This window comes from Oncorhynchus kisutch, unplaced genomic scaffold (genome assembly GCF_002021735.2).
Source record: "Oncorhynchus kisutch isolate 150728-3 unplaced genomic scaffold, Okis_V2 scaffold3973, whole genome shotgun sequence".
In the NCBI taxonomy this organism is placed as follows: Eukaryota; Metazoa; Chordata; class Actinopteri; order Salmoniformes; family Salmonidae; genus Oncorhynchus; species Oncorhynchus kisutch.
Genome location: NW_022265918.1, coordinates 39,446 through 62,334, shown reverse-complemented (window position 1 = coordinate 62,334; position 22,889 = coordinate 39,446). Strand labels below are relative to the sequence as shown.

The 22,889-nt window shown below is 41.9% G+C and overlaps 2 protein-coding genes across 4 annotated transcripts in view; one reads left to right on the top strand and one right to left on the bottom strand.

Moving 5' to 3' along the window:
* The window catches only part of LOC109887162 (lethal(2) giant larvae protein homolog 1), an 85,815-nt gene extending 76,732 nt beyond the window's left edge, over positions 1-9,083 (top strand). The window contains exons 21-24 of one of the 3 annotated variants that reach the window (XM_031821430.1): positions 1,560-1,615; positions 2,004-2,139; positions 7,119-7,201; positions 8,761-9,083. In XM_031821430.1, the coding sequence (XP_031677290.1) occupies positions 1,560-1,615; positions 2,004-2,139; positions 7,119-7,197 (271 nt within the window). In that variant the 3' untranslated portion in view covers positions 7,198-7,201; positions 8,761-9,083. Of the gene's footprint in view, positions 1-1,559; positions 1,616-2,003; positions 2,140-7,118; positions 7,202-8,687; positions 8,704-8,760 lie in introns of those variants that run through there. The other 2 variants (XM_031821431.1, XR_004209458.1) reach the window with 2 other exon arrangements.
* Positions 9,084-16,342: 7,259 nt separating this feature from the next.
* LOC109887457 (protein flightless-1 homolog) overlaps positions 16,343-22,889 on the bottom strand; it is a gene marked incomplete at its 5' end in the record, with an annotated part of 45,774 nt that continues 39,227 nt past the window's right edge. Inside the window, 1 exon segment of the mRNA XM_031821428.1 lies at positions 16,343-17,101. Within this exon segment, the coding sequence (XP_031677288.1) occupies positions 16,967-17,101 (135 nt within the window).

Here is a 22,889-nt window from a genome sequence, read left to right as displayed (position 1 = left end):
CCATTATTCCCTAACCCATTATTCCCTAACTTATTCCCTAACCCTTTCCCTAACCATTATTCCCTAACCCCATTGATTCCCTAAACCACTTATTCCCTAAACCATTATTCCCTAACCCATTATTCCCTAACCCCATTATTCCCTAACCCATTTATTCCCTAACCCATTCATATAAAACATTTGAGGTGAAGAGTTGGAGTTTTATACAGAAAAGCACATTAAAGCTTTTGATTTGATTTGTGAAAAGCCGCAGGAAGTTTCCCTCCACGATATGATGGTAACTTGCATATACTCCAGAATGTTATGAAGAGTGATCAGATGGGACATTGTAGAAGTAAAATATCAATATTAATTGAGCTGAAAAACAAAGTGAGGTGTATTCCAGAAGCGAAGAGGATTTTTTAAAGTACAAGTATAGGAGATAGGGGTAGGTACCTTTTTTAACCCGTTTTAGACAGTTGACTTTTGATAATTGTAACTTTCTAATTGAAGAGACTGAAGTCTAAGACATTTAGACGGCCGTCACAAACCCTGTTGGTTATAACATTTCTTTATATATTGTGGCTTGTTTTTCCATATGAAGTTGTACGACAGCTAATCTAAGGTACAGCAAGTGGATTTGGGAATGTCAATAGACGAAGAAAAAAAAATAGGAGATAGGGGCGGCAGGTAGTGTTTTGAGCGTTGGACTAGTAACCGAAAGGTTGCTGGATATCGAATTCCCAAGCTGGCAAGGTAAAAAGCTGTCGTTCTGCCCCTGAACAAGACAGTTAACCCACTGTTCCTAGGCCGTCATTGAAAATATGAATCTGTTCTTAACTGACTTGCCTAGTTAAAATAAAGGTTAAAATAAAATTGCCCCTCAGCTTTCAATTAAAGCCCCCTCCCTTGAAGACCTAAATCTGCAAAAATTTGCAACAAAAAAAAGGTGAGATTGGACAACCTTGTCATGTTCCTTTGTAAAACGTTAAACCTTGAGGATGTTCCATGACAGTTTGATACAGCTGTTCCATTATACCGAGTTCTAACAGCATCAACAACAAAAATGACCGAACTTCAAATGCTTAAGACAATCAAAGATAAAACTGTGACTTACTGTATATATCAAATGCTTAATGAAAATCCCCCAAAATAAGATAACAGGGAAGTCATCCGATAGATCACAATACTCAACCAAGTCTAACACCAGCCTCAGATGATTAGATATATGGCGCCCTTTCATAAACCCTGATTGCCATTCATCAAGCTCCTCTAGCCTTGTAAAATCATTCAGTTTAGCTTCCTCATTAAGATCAAGATGCTCAATTTTAATTTATTTATCCTTTATTTAACTAGGCAAGTCAGTTAAGAACAAATTCTTATTTTCAATGACGGCCTAGGAACAGTGGGTTAACTGCCTTGTTCAGGGGCAGAACGACAGATTTTTACCTTGTCAGCTCTGGGATTTGATCTAGAAACCTTTGCGGTTACTGGTCCAACGCGCTAACCACTAGGCTACGCCGCCCCAGTATCAACAACACAGTGAGCTACTGCTCTGATGCTGTTCTCTGTCTCCATAGCGACGACGCAGCCATACCTCTCCGGGCCAACGGAACTCACCGGAACCAGGCTGAAGGTACGTGGAACGCTTCTCATTGGTCCTTCTGCTAATGTAACGGATGTGAAACGGCTAGCTTAGTTAGCCCCTGACCCCCAGGGTTAACCGAGGGTTAACCGAGGACCCCCGCGCTAAATAGCGTTTCAATCAGTGACGTCACTTGCTCTGAGACCTTGAAGTAGTGGTTCCCCCTTTGCTCTGCAAGGGCCGCGGCTTTTGTGGAGCGATGGGTAACGATGCTTCGTGGGTGGCTGTTGTTGATGTGTGCAGAGGGTCCCTGGTTCGCGCCCGGGTATGGGCGAGGGGACAGTCTAAAGTTATACTGTTACACTAACAGTTACTAGCTGGCTGTCAATCAATCCCCTTTCACATTGCCTCAGTCTGACCACTAACCCCTGACCCCCAGGGTTAACCGAGGACCCCCAGTGTGGCCTGTCCTCCCCGCCTCCCCTCTCCCCTCTGGACTCCCCCCTCAGCATGGCTGACGTCAGCCTGGACACCACCGGAGAACTCACTGTAGAGGACGTCAGGGACTTCCTCACGTAAGATATTACAATAACACGTCATTTAACAGACGTTCTTATCCAGAGACTCAGTTACATTAACATGTTAGTCATTTAACAGACGTTCTTATCCAGAGACTCAGTTACATTAACATGTTAGTCATTTAACAGACGTTCTTATCCAGAGACTCAGTTACATTAACATGTTAGTCATTTAACATGTTAGTCATTTAACAGACGTTCTTATCCAGAGACTCAGTTACATTAACATGTTAGTCATTTAACAGACGTTCTTATCCAGAGAGACCTCAGTTACATTAACATGTTAGTCATTTAACAGACGTTCTTATCCAGAGACTCAGTTACATTAACATGTTAGTCATTTTAACAGACGTTCTTATCCAGAGAGACTCAGTTACATTAACATGTTAGTCATTTAACAGACGTTCTTATCCAGAGACTCAGTTACATTAACATGTTAGTCATTTAACAGACGTTCTTATCCAGAGAGACTCAGTTACATTAACATGTTAGTCATTTAACAGACGTTCTTTTCCAGAGAGACTCAGTTACATTAACATGTTAGTCATTTAACAGACGTTCTTATCCAGAGACTCAGTTACATTAACATGTTAGTCATTTAACAGACGTTCTTATCCAGAGACTCAGTTACATTAACATGTTAGTCATTTAACAGACGTTCTTATCCAGAGACTCAGTTACATTAACATGTTAGTCATTTAACAGACGTTCTTATCCAGAGACTCAGTTACATTAACATGTTAGTCATTTAACAGACGTTCTTATCCAGAGAGACTCAGTTACATTAACATGTTAGTCATTTAACAGATGTTCTTATCCAGAGAGACTCAGTTACATTAACATGTTAGTCATTTAACAGACGTTCTTATCCAGAGACTCAGTTACATTGACATGTTAGTCATTTAACAGACGTTCTTATCCAGAGAGACTCAGTTACATTAACATGTTAGTCATTTAACAGACGTTCTTATCCAGAGAGACTCAGTTACATTAACATGTTAGTCATTTAACAGACGTTCTTATCCAGAGAGACTCAGTTACATTAACATGTTAGTCATTAACAGACGTTCTTATCCAGAGACTCAGTTACATTAACATGTTAGTCATTTAACAGACGTTCTTATCCAGAGACTCAGTTACATTAACATGTTAGTCATTTAACAGACGTTCTTATCCAGAGACTCAGTTACATTAACATGTTAGTCATTTAACAGACGTTCTTATCCAGAGACTCAGTTACATTAACATGTTAGTCATTTAACAGACGTTCTTATCCAGAGACTCAGTTACATTAACATGTTAGTCATTTAACAGACGTTCTTATCCAGAGACTCAGTTACATTAACATGTTAGTCATTTAACAGACGTTCTTATCCAGAGACTCCGTTACATTAACATGTTAGTCATTTAACAGACGTTCTTATCCAGAGACTCAGTTACATTAACATGTTAGTCATTTAACAGACGTTCTTATCCAGAGACTCAGTTACATTAACATGTTAGTCATTTAAACAGACGTTCTTATCCAGAGACTCAGTTACATTAACATGTTAGTCATTTAACATGTTAGTCATTTAACAGACGTTCTTATCCAGAGACTTAGTTACATTAACATGTTAGTCATTTAACAGACGTTCTTATCCAGAGACTCAGTTACATTAACATGTTAGTCATTTAACAGACGTTCTTATCCAGAGACTCAGTTACATTAACATGTTAGTCATTTAACAGACGTTCTTATCCAGAGACTCAGTTACATTAACATGTTAGTCATTTAACAGACGTTCTTATCCAGAGACTCAGTTACATTAACATGTTAGTCATTTAACAGACGTTCTTATCCAGAGACTCAGTTACATTAACATGTTAGTCATTTAACAGACGTTCTTATCCAGAGAGACTAAGTTACATTAACATGTTAGTCATTTAACAGACGTTCTTTTCCAGAGAGACTCAGTTACATTAACATGTTAGTCATTTAACAGACGTTCTTATCCAGAGACTCAGTTACATTAACATGTTAGTCATTTAACAGACGTTCTTATCCAGAGACTCAGTTACATTAACATGTTAGTCATTTAACAGACGTTCTTATCCAGAGACTTAGTTACATTAACATGTTAGTCATTTAACAGACGTTCTTATCCAGAGACTCAGTTACATTAACATGTTAGTCATTTAACAGACGTTCTTATCCAGAGAGACTCAGTTACATTAACATGTTAGTCATTTAACAGATGTTCTTATCCAGAGAGACTCAGTTACATTAACATGTTAGTCATTTAACAGACGTTCTTATCCAGAGACTCCGTTACATTGACATGTTAGTCATTTAACAGACGTTCTTATCCAGAGAGACTCAGTTACATTAACATGTTAGTCATTTAACAGACGTTCTTATCCAGAGAGACTCAGTTACATTAACATGTTAGTCATTTAACAGACGTTCTTATCCAGAGAGACTCAGTTACATTAACATGTTAGTCATTTAACAGACGTTCTTATCCAGAGACTCAGTTACATTAACATGTTAGTCATTTAACAGACGTCTTATCCAGAGACTCAGTTACATTAACATGTTAGTCATTTAACAGACGTTCTTATCCAGAGACTCAGTTACATTAACATGTTAGTCATTTTAACAGACGTTCTTATCCAGAGACTCAGTTACATTAACATGTTAGTCATTTAACAGACGTTCTTATCCAGAGACTCAGTTACATTAACATGTAGTCATTTAACAGACGTTCTTATCCAGAGACTCAGTTACATTAACATGTTAGTCATTTAACAGACGTTCTTATCCAGAGACTCAGTTACATTAACATGTTAGTCATTTAACAGACGTTCTTATCCAGAGACTCCGTTACATTAACATGTTAGTCATTTAACAGACGTTCTTATCCAGAGACTCAGTTACATTAACATGTTAGTCATTTAACAGACGTTCTTATCCAGAGACTCAGTTACATTAACATGTTAGTCATTTAACAGACGTTCTTATCCAGAGACTCAGTTACATTAACATGTTAGTCATTTAACATGTTAGTCATTTAACAGACGTTCTTATCCAGAGACTTAGTTACATTAACATGTTAGTCATTTAACAGACGTTCTTATCCAGAGACTCAGTTACATTAACATGTTAGTCATTTAACAGACGTTCTTATCCAGAGACTCAGTTACATTAACATGTTAGTCATTTAACAGACGTTCTTATCCAGAGACTCAGTTACATTAACATGTTAGTCATTTAACAGACGTTCTTATCCAGAGACTCAGTTACATTAACATGTTAGTCATTTAACAGACGTTCTTATCCAGAGACTCAGTTACATTAACATGTTAGTCATTTAACAGACGTTCTTATCCAGAGACTCAGTTACATTAACATGTTAGTCATTTAACAGCATCATCCTTGACTAAGGCCTGGTCTGTCTCTAGTGTTATAACCAGATCATCTTTGACTAAGGCCTGGTCTGTTTCTAGTGTTATAACAGCATCATCCTTAACTAAGGCCTGGTCTGTCTCTAGTGTTATAACCAGATCATCATTGACTAAGGCCTGGTCTGTCTCTAGTGTTATAACAGCATCATCCTTGACTAAGGCCTGGTCTGTCTCTAGTGTTATAACAGCATCATCCTTGACTAAGGCCTGGTCTGTCTCTAGTGTTATAACAGCATCATCCTTGTCTAAGGCCTGGTCTGTCTCTAGTGTCATAAGAGCATCATCCTTGACTAAGGCCTGGTCTGTCTCTAGTGTTATAACCAGATCATCCTTGACTAAGGCCTGGTCTGTCTCTAGTGTTATAACCAGATCATCCTTGACTAAGGCCTGGTCTGTCTCTAGTGTTATAACCAGATCATCCTTGACTAAGGCCTGGTCTGTCTCTAGTGTTTATAACCAGATCATCCTTGACTAAGGCCTGGTCTGTCTCTAGTGTTATAACAGCATCATCCTTGACTAAGGCCTGGTCTGTCTCTAGTGTCATAACAGCATCATCCTTGACTAAGGCCTGGTCTGTCTCTACTGTTATAACAGCATCATCCTTGACTAAGGCCTGGTCTGTCTCTAGTGTTATAACAGCATCATCCTTGACTAAGGCCTGGTCTGTCTCTAGTGTTATAACAGCATCATCCTTGACTAAGGCCTGGTCTGTCTCTAGTGTTATAACCAGATCATCATTGACTAAGGCCTGGTCTGTCTCTAGTGTCATAACCGCATCATCCTTGACTAAGGCCTGGTCTGTCTCTAGTGTTATAACAGCATCATCCTTGACTAAGGCCTGGTCTGTCTCTAGTGTTATAATAGCATCATCCTTGACTAAGGCCTGGTCTGTTTCTAGTGTTATAACCAGATCATCATTGACTAAGGCCTGGTCTGTCTCTAGTGTCATAACAGCATCATCCTTGACTAAGGCCTGGTCTGTCTCTAGTGTTATAACCAGATCATCCTTGACTAAGGCCTGGTCTGTCTCTAGTGTGGATGTAATCACGGCCACCTGGTGAGGTTCGCATAGGGCTAAATGTGCCAGGTTATGTAATGGGAACAGCTAGCGTAGGGCTAAATGTGCCTGGTTATGTAATGGGACCAGCTAGCATAGGGCTAAATGTGCCTGGTTATGTAATGGGAACAGCTAGTGTAGGGCTAAATGTGCCTGGTTATGTAATGGGAACAGCTAGCGTAGTGCTAAATGTGCCTGGTTATGTAATGGGAACAGCTAGCGTAGGGCTAAATGTGCCTGGTTATGTAATGGGAACAGCTAGCATGTAGCCTTTGATCACATGCGTCTGTGTCAATGATTTTAATTGGCTGATGCTTAAACGTAAACTTCTAATATTTGGAAGTATGGACCCCTAGGTTGTTGGAAAATGGGCAGGGACACACTCAGACACGTTAGCACAAATACATGGTCATTTTATTCACGTGTGTGTGTGTGTGTGTGTGTGTGTGTGTGTGTGTGTGTGTGTGTGTAGTTCCGTGGACGAGGTAGAGAATAACTTGAGGAACATCACAGAGGAGGACGGATGCTCTCTAGGAGTCCTGATCACCTGACCAGGTAAGGACACACACCACTATACACGTTATACACACACATTATACCCCCCTACCCCAGGGTTCCCCTCGTTATACCTCCCTACCCCAGGGTTCCCCTCGTTATACCCCCCTACCCCAGGGTTCCCCTCGTTATACCCCCCTACCCCAGGGTTCCCCTCGTTATACCCCCCTACCCCAGGGTTCCCTTCGTTATACCCCCTACCCCAGGGTTCTCCTCGTTATACCCCCCTACCCCAGGGTTCCCCTCGTTATACCCCCCTACCCCAGGGTTCCCCTCGTTATACCCCCCTACCCCAGGGTTCCCCTCGTTATACCCCTTACCCCAGGGTTCTCCTCGTTATACCCCCTACCCCAGGGTTCTCCTCGTTATACCCCCTACCCCAGGGTTCTCCTCATTATACCCACATACCCCAGGGTTCTCCTCATTTACCCCCATACCCCAGGGTTCTCCTCATTATACCCCCATACCCCAGGGTTCTCCTCATTATACCCCCTACCCTCATTATACCCCTTATCCCAGGGTTCTCCTCATTATACCCAGGGTTCTCCTCGTTATACCCCCTACCCCAGGGTTCTCCTCATTATACCCCCCTACCCCAGGGTTCTCCTCTTTATACCCCCCTACCCCAGGGTTCTCCTCATTATACCCAGGGTTCTCCTCGTTATACCCCCTACCCCAGGGTTCTCCTCATTATACCCCCTACCCCAGGGTTCTCCTCATTATACCCAGGGTTCTTTTCATTATACCCAGGGTTCTCCTCATTATACCCCCTACCCCAGGGTTCTCCTCATTATAACCCCTACCCCAGGGTTCTCCTCATTATACCCCTACCCCAGGGTTCTCCTCATTATACCCCCCTACCCCAGGGTACTCCTCATTATACCCCAACTGTAATTATGTTCCGGCCCCCTGACCATCAGCTCTCTCCTCACCCCTCTCTAGCTCTTCTCTCCCACCCCTCTCTAGCTCTTCTCTCCCACCCCTCTCTAGCTCTTCTCTCCCACCCCTATCTAGCTCTTCTCTCCCCCCTCTCTAGCTCTCCTCTCTCACCCCTCTCTTGTTCTCCCCTCTCTCCCCCCTCTCTTGCTCTCCTCTCTCACCCCTCTCTTGTTCTCCCCTCTCTCCCCCCTCTCTTGCTCTCCTCTCTCCCCCCTCTCTCTCCCCTCTCTAGCTCTCCTCTCTCCCCCCTCTCTTGCTCTCCCCCCTCTCTAGCTCCCCCCCTCTCTAGCTCTCCTCTCCCCTCTCTAGCTCCCCTCTCTCCCCCTCTCTTGCTCTCCTCTCTCCCCCCACTCTTCTTTCTCCCCCCTCTCTAGCTCTCCTCTCTAGCTCTCCTCTCCCCTCTCTCCTCTCTCCCCCTCTCTAGCTCTCTTCTCTCTTCCTTAAATATCTAGTCTGTTGCCCTCTGGTGGACACATCATGTGCCCATTCCATTTCCATCCCAGAGATGCTAGAAGGCCAAGTGTGTTGATGTCTGTCCTTCCACCAGGTCTGTCTGTGTTGAGGAGTGAAACCTGCTCTGTTCCAGACTTACTATAGATTTCTGTCTGTCTGTCCACCAGGTCTGTCTGTGTTGTGGGAGGATCTGGACTACAGACAGACATCATGTGATGCTACCTGCCACTCCTCCTCCTCTCATCCCCCCATCACGGCCTTCCAGTCCTGGGGTTGTTGGACTGACCATGTGACCACTTCGGCTACTGAGGACAGGACTGAAGAACGTCATGATGAACTGTTATCTAACCACTAACACACTACACCTGGTCAACATGTTGAGATGGACCTCCTCTTCATCCCTCCTCTTACTCCCTCCTCTATCCTTACTTCATCCCTCCTCTTCATCCCTCTATCCTTACTTCATCCCTCCTCCATCCCTACTTCATCCATCCCTTCATCCCTCCTCCATCCCTCCCTCCCTACTTCATCCCTCCCTCCCTACTTCATCCATCCCTTCCTCCCTCCCTACTTCATCCCTCCCTCCCTACTTCATCCATCCCTCCCTCCCTACTTCATCCCTCCTCTTCATCCCTCCTCTTCATCCCTCTATCCTTACTCCATCCCTACTTCATCCATCCCTTCCTCCCTCCCTACTTCATCCCTCCCTCCCTACTTCATCCATCCCTCCCTCCCTACTTCATCCCTCCTCTATCCTTACTTTGTCCATCCCTTCATCCCTCCTTCATCCCTACTTCATCCCTCCTCTATCCTTACTTCATCCCTCCTCTATCCTTACTTCATCCATCCCTCATCCCTTCATCCCTCCTTCCCTCCTTCATCCCTCTCTCTATCCCTCCTCTATCCCTCCTTCATCCCTCCTTCATCCCTCTCTCTATCCCTCCTCTATCCCTCCTTCATCCCTCCTCTATCCCTCCTTCATCCCTACTTCATCCATCCCTCCCTCCCTCTATCCCTACTTCATCCCTCCTCTATCCCTCCTCTATCCCTCCTTCATCCCTCCTCTATCCCTCCTTCATCCATCCCTCCCTCCCTCTATCCCTACTTCATCTATCCCTACTTCATCCCTCCTCTATCCCTCCTTCATCCCTCCTCTATCCCTCCTTCATCCCTCCTCTATCCCTACTTCATCCCTCCTCTATCCCTCCTTCATCCCTCCTCTATCCCTCCTTCATCCCTCCTCTATCCCTCCTTCATCCCTCCTCTATCCCTACTTCATCCCTCCTCTATCCCTACTTCATCCCTCCTCTATCCCTCCCTCCATCTCTCAGCCCTTCAACTGTGAACATGGAGGGATGAAGGTATAAGTTAATGTTGAGTAGAGAGATGCCTAACACAGTATTACCTTTCCCCAGTATGACATGTTATTAACATGAAGGAACCACGAAGGCTTTTCTATTGAGGATGTTGCTATAGATACACTATGTTTTCTATACGTCTGATAAATGCTATTTTATATTCTAGGTAGTCTGGAGCGCTAAGCTAACTGTCTGTCTAGAGCTAACTGTCTAGAGCTAACGGTTAGCTAACTGTCTAGTGCTAAACGGTTAGCTAACTGTCTAGAGCTAAACGGTTAGCTAACTGTCTAGAGCTAACGGTTAGCTAACTCTCTGTCTAGAGCTAACGGTTAGCTAACTGTCTAGAGCTAACGGTTAGCTAACTCTCTGTCTAGAGCTAATGGTTAGCTAACTCTCTGTCTAGAGCTAACGGTTAGTTAACTGTCTAGAGCTAACGGTTAGCTAACTCTCTGTCTAGAGCTAACGGTTAGTTAACTGGTACCTGTCAAGGGCTAACGGTTAGCTAACTGCTACCTGTCAAGGGCTAACGGTTAGCTAACTGCTACCTGTCAAGAGCTAACGGTTAGCTAACTGCTACCTGTCAAGAGCTAACGGTTAGCTAACTGCTACCTGTCAAGAGCTAACGGTTAGCTACCTGTCTAGATCTAACTGTCTGTCTAGAGCTAACGGTTAGCTAACTGTCTGTCTAGAGCTAACGGTTAGCTAACTGTCTGTCTAGAGCTAACGGTCTGTCTAGAGCTAACGGTTAGCTAACTGTCTGTCTAGGGCTAACGGTTAGCTAACTGCTACCTGTCAAGAGCTGTCTAGAGCCAACCGTCTGTCTAGAGCTAACGGTTAGCTAACTGCTACCTGTCAAGAGCTGTCTAGAGCCAACTGTCTGTCTAGAGCTAACAGTTAGCCAACTGTCTGTCTAGAGCTAACGGTTAGTTAACTGCTACCTGTCAAGGGCTAACGATTAGCTAACTGCTACCTGTCAAGAGCTAACGGTTTAGCTAACTGCTACCTGTCAAGAGCTAACGGTTAGCTACCTGTCTAGATCTAACTGTCTGTCTAGAGCTAACGGTTAGCTAACTGTCTGTCTAGAGCTAACGGTTAGTTAACTGCTACCTGTCAAGGGCTAATGATTAGCTAACTGCTACCTGTCAAGAGCTAACGGTTAGCTAACTGCTACCTGTCAAGAGCTAACGGTTAGCTACCTGTCAAGAACTGTCTAGAGCTAACTGTCTGTCTAGAGCTAACGGTTAGCTAACTGTCTGTCTAGAGCTAACGGTTAGCTAACTGTCTGTCTAGAGCTAACGGTTAGCTAACTGTCTGTCTAGGGCTAACGGTTAGCTAACTGCTACCTGTCGAGCTGTCAAGAGCCAACTGTCTGTCTAGAGCTAACGGTTAGCCAACTGTCTGTCTAGAGCTAACGGTTAGTTAACTGCTACCTGTCAAGGGCTAACGATTAGCTAACTGCTACCTGTCAAGAGCTAACGGTTAGCTAACTGCTACCTGTCAAGAGCTAACGGTTAGCTAACTGCTACCTGTCAAGAGCCAACTGTCTGTCTAGAGCTAACGGTTTGCTAATTGTCTGTCTAGGGCTAACGGTTAGCTACCTGTCAAGAGCTGTCTAGAGCCAAATGTCTGTCTAGAGCTAAAGGTTATCTGTCAAGAGCGCTAACTGAATTGTTTTAATAATGGAAGGAATTCAGGCCGGCTGAATCTCAATAGTCTGAAGATGCTTCCTCTCGTCTCCTCACCTCTCCTTCGTCTGCGCAGGAAAACGGTATAAAGAATATATGATGAGGGAATTCGGTTTCAGGTGACCAGGTCTTTCAGATCAGAAGGAGGAGAAGACGAGCTACTTTAGACTGTTGGGACGCTGTCTGGGTGAAGCAGTGTGTTCTGGGTAACAGAGGAGGACCCTATCACAAGTCAACAATTATTTTAACCTTTTTTAAAAACTTTTACAGTGTAAAATATCTTTAGGTTGGGACCCAGAGGAGACGAGGTTCTACCAAACGATCAGAGAACCTGTCACCATAGTTAACGCTAAGCAGTATTCTGTGGTTGGGTCAGGGGACCTCTGTGTTAAAGGGACCTCATTAAGGACTGTAGAGGAGGTCTCCGCCTGCCTCACTCACTAACCACTCGTAGCCATGGGAACCAGGACCAGAGTCTCTGTTTCCTGTAGAGTTCTGATCCTCTAGTGGTGCTGAAGGAGAATGTTAATAAAGTATTTACTCCTAAACACCTGTCTGTCTGGTGGCTTCATGTCTGTCTGTCTGTCTGGTGGCTTCATGTCTGTCTGTCTGTCTGGTGGCTTCATGTCTGTCTGTCTGGTGGCTTCATGTCTGTCTGTCTGTCTGTCTGTCTGTCTGGTGGCTTCATGTCTGTCTGTCTGTCTGTCTGGTGGCTTCATGTCTGTCTGTCTGTCTGTCTGGTGGCTTCATGTCTGTCTGTCTGTCTGTCTGTCTGGTGGCTTCATGTCTGTCTGTCTGGTGGCTTCATGTCTGTCTGTCTGGTGGCTTCATGTCTGCCTGTCTGTCTGTCTGGTGGCTTCATGTCTGTCTGTCTGGTGGCTTCATGTCTGTCTGTCTGGTGGCTTCATGTCTGTCTGTCTGTCTGTCTGGTGGCTTCATGTCTGTCTGTCTGTCTGGTGGCTTCATGTCTGTCTGTCTGTCTGTCTGGTGGCTTCATGTCTGTCTGTCTGGTGGCTTCATGTCTGTCTGTCTGGTGGCTTCATGTCTGTCTGTCTGGTGGCTTCATGTCTGTCTGTCTGTCTGTCTGTCTGGTGGCTTCATGTCTGTCTGTCTGTCTGGTGGCTTCATGTCTGTCTGTCGGTCTGTCTGTCTGGTGGCTTCATGTCTGTCTGTCTGTCTGTCTGGTGGCTTCATGTCTGTCTGTCTGTCTGGTGGCTTCATGTCTGTCTGTCTGTCTGTCTGGTGGCTTCATGTCTGTCTGTCTGGTGGCTTCATGTCTGTCTGTCTGTCTGTCTGTCTGTCTGTCTGGTGGCTTCATGTCTGTCTGTCTGGTGGCTTCATGTCTGTCTGTCTGGTGGCTTCATGTCTGTCTGTCTGTCTGTCTGTCTGTCTGGTGGCTTCATGTCTGTCTGTCTGTCTGGTGGCTTCATGTCTGTCTGTCGGTCTGTCTGTCTGGTGGCTTCATGTCTGTCTGTCTGGTGGCTTCATGTCTGTCTGTCTGTCTGGTGGCTTCATGTCTGTCTGTCTGTCTGGTGGCTTCATGTCTGTCTGTCTCCGTCTGTCTGTCTGGACCTCCTGTCTAACGACGGGCCATTCTGGGATGTTAGATGGTTCCTCATCCTGACTGTAGTCTACAGGCCAGGAGAAACTGGGATGTTAGATGGTTCCTCATCCTGACCGTAGTCTACAGGCCAGGAGAAACTGGGATGTTAGATGGTTCCTCACCCTGACCTTAGTCTACAGGCCAGGAGAAACTGGGATGTTAGATGATTCCTGATCCTGATGTTAGATGGTTCCTCATCCTGACCGTAGTCTACAGGCCAGGAGAAACTGGGATGTTAGATGATTCCTCATCCTGATGTTAGATGGTTCCTCATCCTGACCGTAGTCTACAGGCCAGGAGAAACTGGGATGTTAGATGATTCCTGATCCTGATGTTAGATGGTTCCTCATCCTGACCGTAGTCTACAGGCCAGGAGAAACTGGGATGTTAGATGATTCCTCATCCTGATGTTAGATGGTTCCTCATCCTGACCGTAGTCTACAGGCCAGGAGAAACTGGGATGTTAGATGATTCCTCATCCTGATGTTAGATGGTTCCTCATCCTGACTGTAGTCTACAGGCCAGGAGAAACTGGGATGTTAGATGATTCCTCATCCTGACTGTAGTCTACAGGCCAGGAGAAACTGGGATGTTAGATGATTCCTCATCCTGACCGTAGTCTACAGGAGAAACTGGGATGTTAGATGGTTCCTCATCCTGACTGTAGTCTACAGGCCAGGAGAAACTGGGATGTTAGATGGTTCCCCATCCTGACCGTAGTTTACAGGCCAGGAGAAACTGGGATGTTAGATGGTTCCTCACCCTAACCGTAGTCTAAAGGAGAAACTGGGATGTTAGATGGTTCCTCACCCTGACCGTAGTCTACAGGAGAAACTGGGCTAATTATTTAATTATTTAGTTTGACTTCAAGGTGATTTGCCCTTTTTAAATGGCAGTGGCCAGCAGGAAGAGTCTTGGTGGTTCCAATCTTCTTCCATTTCAGAATGATGGAGGCCACTGGGTTCTTGGGGACCTTCAATGCTGCAGAAATGTTTTGGTACCCTTCCCCAGATCTGTGCCTCGACACAATCCTGTCTCGGAGCTCTACAGACAATTCCTTCGACCTCATGGCTTGGTTTTTGCTCTGACGTGCGCTGTCAACTGTGGGACCTTATATAGACAGGTGTGTGCCTTTACAAATCAAGTCCAACCAATTGAATTTACCACATGTGGACTCCAATCAAGTTGTAGAAACATCTCAAGGATGATTCATGGAAACAGGAGGCACCTAAGATCAATTTTGAGTCTCGTAGCAAAAGGGTCTGAATATTTATTGTACCAGTCAACAGTTTGGACACACCTACTCATTTCAGGGTTTCAAAGTTCTTGACATTTTCCGTATTGACTGACCTTTATGACTTAAAGTAATGATGGACTGTCATTTCTTGTTGCTTATTTGAGCTGTTCTTGCCATAATATGGACTTGGTCTTTTACCAAATAGGGCTGTCTTCTGTACACCCCCCCCCCCAACCTTGTCACAACACAACTGATTGGCTCAAACAAATTAAGAGACAGGATTGATTTTAACAAGGCACACCTGTTAATTGAAGTGACTAGCATTCCAGGTGACAACTTCATGAAGCTTGTTGAGATAATGCCAAGAGTGTGCAAAGCTGTCGAAGCAAAGGGTGGCTACTTTTGCTTACTGCATGATTCCATGTGTGTTATTTCATAGTTTTGTCTTCACTATTATAACACAGTAAAACAAAAAGTCTACATACAGTGAGTGCAAATTAAGGAAATAAATAGGCCATGGTGGCGAAGTAATTACAATATAGCAATTCAACACTGGAATGGTAGATTGCTCTAAAATAGATTTTAAAAAATGTTAATCGGCAAGGCTGTAATGTAACAAAATGCGGCTCCCGAGTAGCGCAGTGGTCTGAGACACTTCATATCAGTGCAAGAGGCGCCACTGCAGTACCTGGTTTGAATCCAGGCTGCATCACATCTGGCCGTGATTGGGAGTCCCATAAGGCGGCGCACAATTGGCACAGCATCGTCAGGGTTTGGCCGTCGTTGTAAATAAGAATGTTCTTTACTGACTTGCCTAGTTAAAGATGTCATTCAGACGTGCCTTCTTTAGTCACGTAAAGCGCTCTTGTGTTCTCTGAATAAATGTATGAGTATATAACAACCTTTACGCATAAAATAAAGGAAACGATGGTTTGATTCAATCTGAAAATGACCACATTCAGTTCAAGTTAAAGTAATGTCGGAAGATTAGTGAATTGTAATAGGGAGAATAGTGCCTGCATTAACCATGGTGATATGTGGTTAAGGAGATGTTTTTTATACAGGCATTATAACTAAACCTGTGATGTTAATTCAGTGTTGTGGCTTTAGCCTGGGAACTGCTGGGTTTTCCTGTTACGGAGAGATTAAAGCGTCGCAAACAGACAAGACACCGTGTGGAACCGAACGAATCACTTTACGACACATGGACCTGTTTGACGACATGGCCAACTGTTGCGTCGGGATCATACGACTCCGTCTTAGTCTGCGCGCCAGAAGAATGTAGTTATCTACATCTGTTAATGATCCTCAGCAACAACCACACGGCCGTGACGGCGTTTAGAGGAAGCACATTAAGCCGTGTAATGACGTCTATACCAGCCTTTCTATAACGTATGGGTCAGAGTAACGTGTTATAATCATTTCATGAATTACTGGATATTATTTGTTCAAGTGCATCATCGCTCTCTATTCAGTTTGGCAGCTGCTCAAGTGGGAGTTGCCGGTGTATTTCACGGTTTTACCGGATCGTTTTTTTCTGCAGTTTTGTTGAAGCGCATTACAGCGCTGTGGTTAAATACACGACTGGTCTCCATGACGACTGGTCTCCAGTATCCAGCGATCAGAAGGTTAAAACAAGTCATTTACACTGAGTGGACAAAACATTAGTAACTGCAATACCCCTGAAAAATCGGATTTTTCCCCCCGGCACAACAGGTTGAATAGATGTAAATGACCTAGAAAAATGAAAAGTAAAGTCAACTTGAGACCAGGTAGCAGACAGACCAGGTAGCAGACAGACCAGGTAGCAGACAGACCAGGTAGCAGACAGACCAGGTAGCAGACAGACCAGGTAGCAGACAGACAGCAGATCCTGTGAAACTTTATTCTCATATAAAATCCATAAATAGTGTGTGCAAGTGACAGCGTGCACAATTACAGCCAGGCGTGCGCACGTTGAGCTGCTGCAGTGCAGTAAATATCTATATCTGGTATTACGGCAAGGCCCGGACCAATCACTGAAACGCAAAACAGAAATACAGATTCCTCTCTGTGTCTGGGATGTCAGAACAGCCACGTCGTTGGAACGGGGAGGAGAGGGGAACAGAGGTGGGAGTGGGAGAGGGGAACGGGGAGGAGAGGGGAACAGAGGTGAGGGAGGAGGAGAGGGGAACGGAGAGGTGAACAGAGGTGAGGGAGGGGGAGAGGGGAACGGAGAGGTGAGGGGAACAGAGGTGAGGGAGGAGGAGAGGGAAACGGGAAGGAGAGGGGAACAGAGGTGAGGGAGAGGGGAACGGGGAGGAGAGGGGAACGGGGAGGAGAGGGGAACAGAGGTGGGGGAGAGGGGAACGGGGAGGAGAGGGGAACAGAGGTGAGGGAGGAGGAGAGGGGAGGCAGGAAGGGTGACGGGGGAGAGGGGTATCAAGCAGGTAAAACGCTGATATGATAAAGCCAACAGACACAGCTTTGTCCTAAAGACCGTGGACGTGTCTACGCGAGCGCAGTCTTGAAGGCGCCCCAGCCGTGGAAGCATCGTGTGAAGCAGTGTGGCTCGTTTCCCTTCCTGACCAGACGCAGCTTCCTGGGGGTCTCCGTCTCCTTAGAACGCATGTGCTGGATGTAGACCTAGAGACGACAAAACCACCTTCATTATGTTCACATGGAACAATCTGACCTGCGGAAGTGGTGCTGACAGCATCTAGACACAGTACAGATCTAGTAAAACAATAGACTGACAGAATGACACAGTAAAGATCTAGTAAAACAATAGACTGACAGAATGACATCTAGACACATTACAGATCTAGTAAAACAATAGAGACTGACAGAATGACACAGTAAAGATCTAGTAAAACAATAGACTGACAGAATGACACAGTAAAGATCTAGTAAAACAATAGACTGACAGAATGACATCTAGACACATTACAGATCTAGTAAAACAATAGAGACTGACAGAATGACACAGTAAAGATCTAGTAAAACAATAGACTGACAGAATGACACAGTAAAGATCTAGTAAAACAATAGACTGACATCTAGACACAGTGCAGATCTAGTAAAACAATAGACTGACATCTAGACACAGTAAAGATCTAGTAAAACAATACTCATCTAGACACAGTGCAGATCTAGTAAAACAATAGACTGACAGAATGACAGTAAAGATCTAGTAAAACAATAGACTGACATCTAGACACAGTAAAGATCTAGTAAAACAATAGACTGACAGAATGACACAGTAAAGATCTAGTAAAACAATAGACTGACAGAATGACACAGTAAAGATCTAGTAAAACAATAGACTGACAGAATGACACAGTAAAGATCTAGTAAAACAATAGACTGACAGAATGACATCTAGACACATTACAGATCTAGTAAAACGATAGACTAACAGAATGACAGTAAAGATCTAGTAAAACAATAGACTGACATCTAGACAGTGCAGATCTAGTAAAACAATAGACTGACATCTAGACACAGTAAAGATCTAGTAAAACAATACTCATCTAGACACAGTGCAGATCTAGTAAAACAATAGACTGACAGAATGACAGTAAAGATCTAGTAAAACAATAGACTGACATCTAGACACAGTAAAGATCTAGTAAAACAATAGACTGACAGAATGACACAGTAAAGATCTAGTAAAACAATAGACTGACAGAATGACATCTAGACACATTACAGATCTAGTAAAACGATAGACTAACAGAATGACAGTAAAGATCTAGTAAAACAATAGACTGACATCTAGACACAGTGCAGATCTAGTAAAACAATAGACTGACATCTAGACACAGTAAAGATCTAGTAAAACAATACTCATCTAGACACAGTGCAGATCTAGTAAAACAATAGACTGACAGAATGACAGTAAAGATCTAGTAAAACAATAGACTGACATCTAGACACAGTAAAGATCTAGTAAAACAATAGACTGACAGAATGACACAGTAAAGATCTAGTAAAACAATAGACTGACAGAATGACACAGTAAAGATCTAGTAAAACAATAGACTGACAGAATGACATCTAGACACATTACAGATCTAGTAAAACAATAGACTAACAGAATGACAGTAAAGATCTAGTAAAACAATAGACTGACATCTAGACACAGTAAAGATCTAGTAAAACAATAGACTGACAGAATGACATCTATACACAGTAAAGATCTAGTAAAACAATAGACTGACAGAATGACACAGTAAAGATCTAGTAAAACAATAGACTGACAGAATGACATCTATACACAGTAAAGATCTAGTAAAACAATAGACTGACAGAATGACACAGTAAAGATCTAGTAAAACAATAGACTGACAGAATGACACAGTAAAGATCTAGTAAAACAATAGACTGACAGAATGACACAGTAAAGATCTAGTAAAACAATAGACTGACAGAATGACATCTAGACACAGTAAAGATCTAGTAAAACAATAGACTGACATCTAGACACAGTAAAGATCTAGTAAAACAATAGACTGACAGAATGACATCTAGACACAGTACAGATCTAGTAAAACAATAGACTGACAGAATGACATCTAGACACAGTAAAGATCTAGTAAAACAATAGACTGACATCTAGACACAGTAAAGATCTAGTAAAACAATAGACTGACAGAATGACACAGTAAAGATCTAGTAAAACAATAGACTGACACAGTAAAGATCTAGTAAAACAATAGACTGACATCTAGACACAGTAAAGATCTAGTAAAACAATAGACTGACAGAATGTCATCTATACACAGTAAAGATCTAGTAAAACAATAGACTGACAGAATGACACAGTAAAGATCTAGTAAAACAATAGACTGACAGAATGACACAGTAAAGATCTAGTAAAACAATAGACTGACATCTAGACACAGTAAAGATCTAGTAAAACAATAGACTGACATCTAGACACAGTAAAGATCTAGTAAAACAATAGACTGACAGAATGACAGTAAAGATCTAGTAAAACAATAGACTGACAGAATGACACAGTAAAGATCTAGTAAAACAATAGACTGACAGAATGTCATCTAGACACAGTAAAGATCTAGTAAAACAATAGATGTCAGTCTATTGTTTTACTAGATCTTTACTGTGTCTAGATGACATTCTGTCAGTCTATTGTTTTACTAGATCTTTACTGTGTCTAGATGACATTCTGTCAGTCTATTGTTTACTAGATCTTTACTGTGTCATTCTGTCAGTCTATTGTTTTACTAGATCTTTACTGTGTCTAGATGACATTCTGTCAGTCTAGACACAGTAAAGATCTAGTAAAACAATAGACTGACAGAATGACAGTAAAGATCTAGTAAAACAATAGACTGACAGAATGACAGTAAAGATCTAGTAAAACAATAGACTGACAGAATGACATCTAGACACAGTAAAGATCTAGTAAAACAATAGACTGACAGAATGACAGTACAGATCTAGTAAAACAATAGACTGACAGAATGACATCTAGACACAGTGCAGATCTAGTAAAACAATAGACTGACATCTAGACACAGTAAAGATCTAGTAAAACAATAGACTGACAGAATGTCATCTAGACACAGTAAAGATCTAGTAAAACAATAGACTGACAGAATGACACAGTAAAGATCTAGTAAAACAATAGACTGACAGAATGACATCTAGACACAGTAAAGATCTAGTAAAACAATAGACTGACATCTAGACACAGTAAAGATCTAGTAAAACAATAGACTGACAGAATGACATCTAGACACAGTACAGATCTAGTAAAACAATAGACTGACAGAATGACATCTAGACACAGTAAAGATCTAGTAAAACAATAGACTGACATCTAGACACAGTAAAGATCTAGTAAAACAATAGACTGACAGAATGACACAGTAAAGATCTAGTAAAACAATAGACTGACATCTAGACACAGTAAAGATCTAGTAAAACAATAGACTGACAGAATGTCATCTATACACAGTAAAGATCTAGTAAAACAATAGACTGACAGAATGACACAGTAAAGATCTAGTAAAACAATACTGACAGAATGACACAGTAAAGATCTAGTAAAACAATAGACTGACAGAATGTCATCTATACACAGTAAAGATCTAGTAAAACAATAGACTGACAGAATGACACAGTAAAGATCTAGTAAAACAATAGACTGACAGAATGACACAGTAAAGATCTAGTAAAACAATAGACTGACATCTAGACACAGTAAAGATCTAGTAAAACAATAGACTGACATCTAGACACAGTAAAGATCTAGTAAAACAATAGACTGACAGAATGACAGTAAAGATCTAGTAAACCAATAGACTGACAGAATGACACAGTAAAGATCTAGTAAAACAATAGACTGACAGAATGTCATCTAGACACAGTAAAGATCTAGTAAAACAATAGATGTCAGTCTATTGTTTTACTAGATCTTTACTGTGTCTAGATGACATTCTGTCAGTCTATTGTTTTACTAGATCTTTACTGTGTCTAGATGACATTCTGTCAGTCTATTGTTTTACTAGATCTTTACTGTGTCATTCTGTCAGTCTATTGTTTTACTAGATCTTTACTGTGTCTAGATGACATTCTGTCAGTCTAGACACAGTAAAGATCTAGTAAAACAATAGACTGACAGAATGACAGTAAAGATCTAGTAAAACAATAGACTGACAGAATGACAGTAAAGATCTAGTAAAACAATAGACTGACAGAATGACATCTATACACAGTAAAGATCTAGTAAAACAATAGACTGACAGAATGACACAGTAAAGATCTAGTAAAACAATAGACTGACAGAATGTCATCTAGACACAGTAAAGATCTAGTAAAACAATAGACTGACAGAATGACAGTACAGATCTAGTAAAACAATAGACTGACAGAATGACATCTAGACACAGTGCAGATCTAGTAAAACAATAGACTGACATCTAGACACAGTAAAGATCTAGTAAAACAATAGACTGACAGAATGTCATCTAGACACAGTGCAGATCTAGTAAAACAATAGACTGACAGAATGACACAGTAAAGATCTAGTAAAACAATAGACTGACAGAATGACATCTAGACACAGTACAGATCTAGTAAAACAATAGACTGACAGAATGACATCTAGACACAGTAAAGATCTAGTAAAACAATAGACTGACATCTAGACACAGTAAAGATCTAGTAAAACAATAGACTGACAGAATGACACAGTAAAGATCTAGTAAAACAATAGACTGACACAGTAAAGATCTAGTAAAACAATAGACTGACAGAATGACACAGTAAAGATCTAGTAAAACAATAGACTGACAGAATGTCATCTATACACAGTAAAGATCTAGTAAAACAATAGACTGACAGAATGACACAGTAAAGATCTAGTAAAACAATAGACTGACAGAATGACACAGTAAAGATCTAGTAAAACAATAGACTGACAGAATGACACAGTAAAGATCTAGTAAAACAATAGACTGACATCTAGACACAGTAAAGATCTAGTAAAACAATAGACTGACATCTAGACACAGTAAAGATCTAGTAAAACAATAGACTGACAGAATGACAGTAAAGATCTAGTAAAACAATAGACTGACAGAATGACACAGTAAAGATCTAGTAAAACAATAGACTGACAGAATGTCATCTAGACACAGTAAAGATCTAGTAAAACAATAGATGTCAGTCTATTGTTTTACTAGATTTTTACTGTGTCTAGATGACATTCTGTCAGTCTATTGTTTTACTAGATCTTTACTGTGTCTAGATGACATTCTGTCAGTCTATTGTTTTACTAGATCTTTACTGTGTCATTCTGTCAGTCTATTGTTTTACTAGATCTTTACTGTGTCTAGATGACATTCTGTCAGTCTATTGTTTTACTAGATCTTTACTGTGTCTAGATGTCAGATCTAGTAAAACAATAGACTGACAGAATGTCATCTAGACACAGTAAAGATCTAGTAAAACAATAGACTGACAGAATGACAGTACAGATCTAGTAAAACAATAGACTGACAGAATGACATCTAGACACAGTGCAGATCTAGTAAAACAATAGACTGACATCTAGACACAGTAAAGATCTAGTAAAACAATAGACTGACAGAATGTCATCTAGACACAGTAAAGATCTAGTAAAACAATAGACTGACAGAATGACACAGTAAAGATCTAGTAAAACAATAGACTGACAGAATGACATCTAGACACAGTAAAGATCTAGTAAAACAATAGACTGACAGAATGACACAGTAAAGATCTAGTAAAACAATAGACTGACAGAATGTCATCTAGACACAGTAAAGATCTAGTAAAACAATAGATGTCAGTCTATTGTTTTACTAGATCTTTACTGTGTCTAGATGACATTCTGTCAGTCTATTGTTTTACTAGATCTTTACTGTGTCTAGATGACATT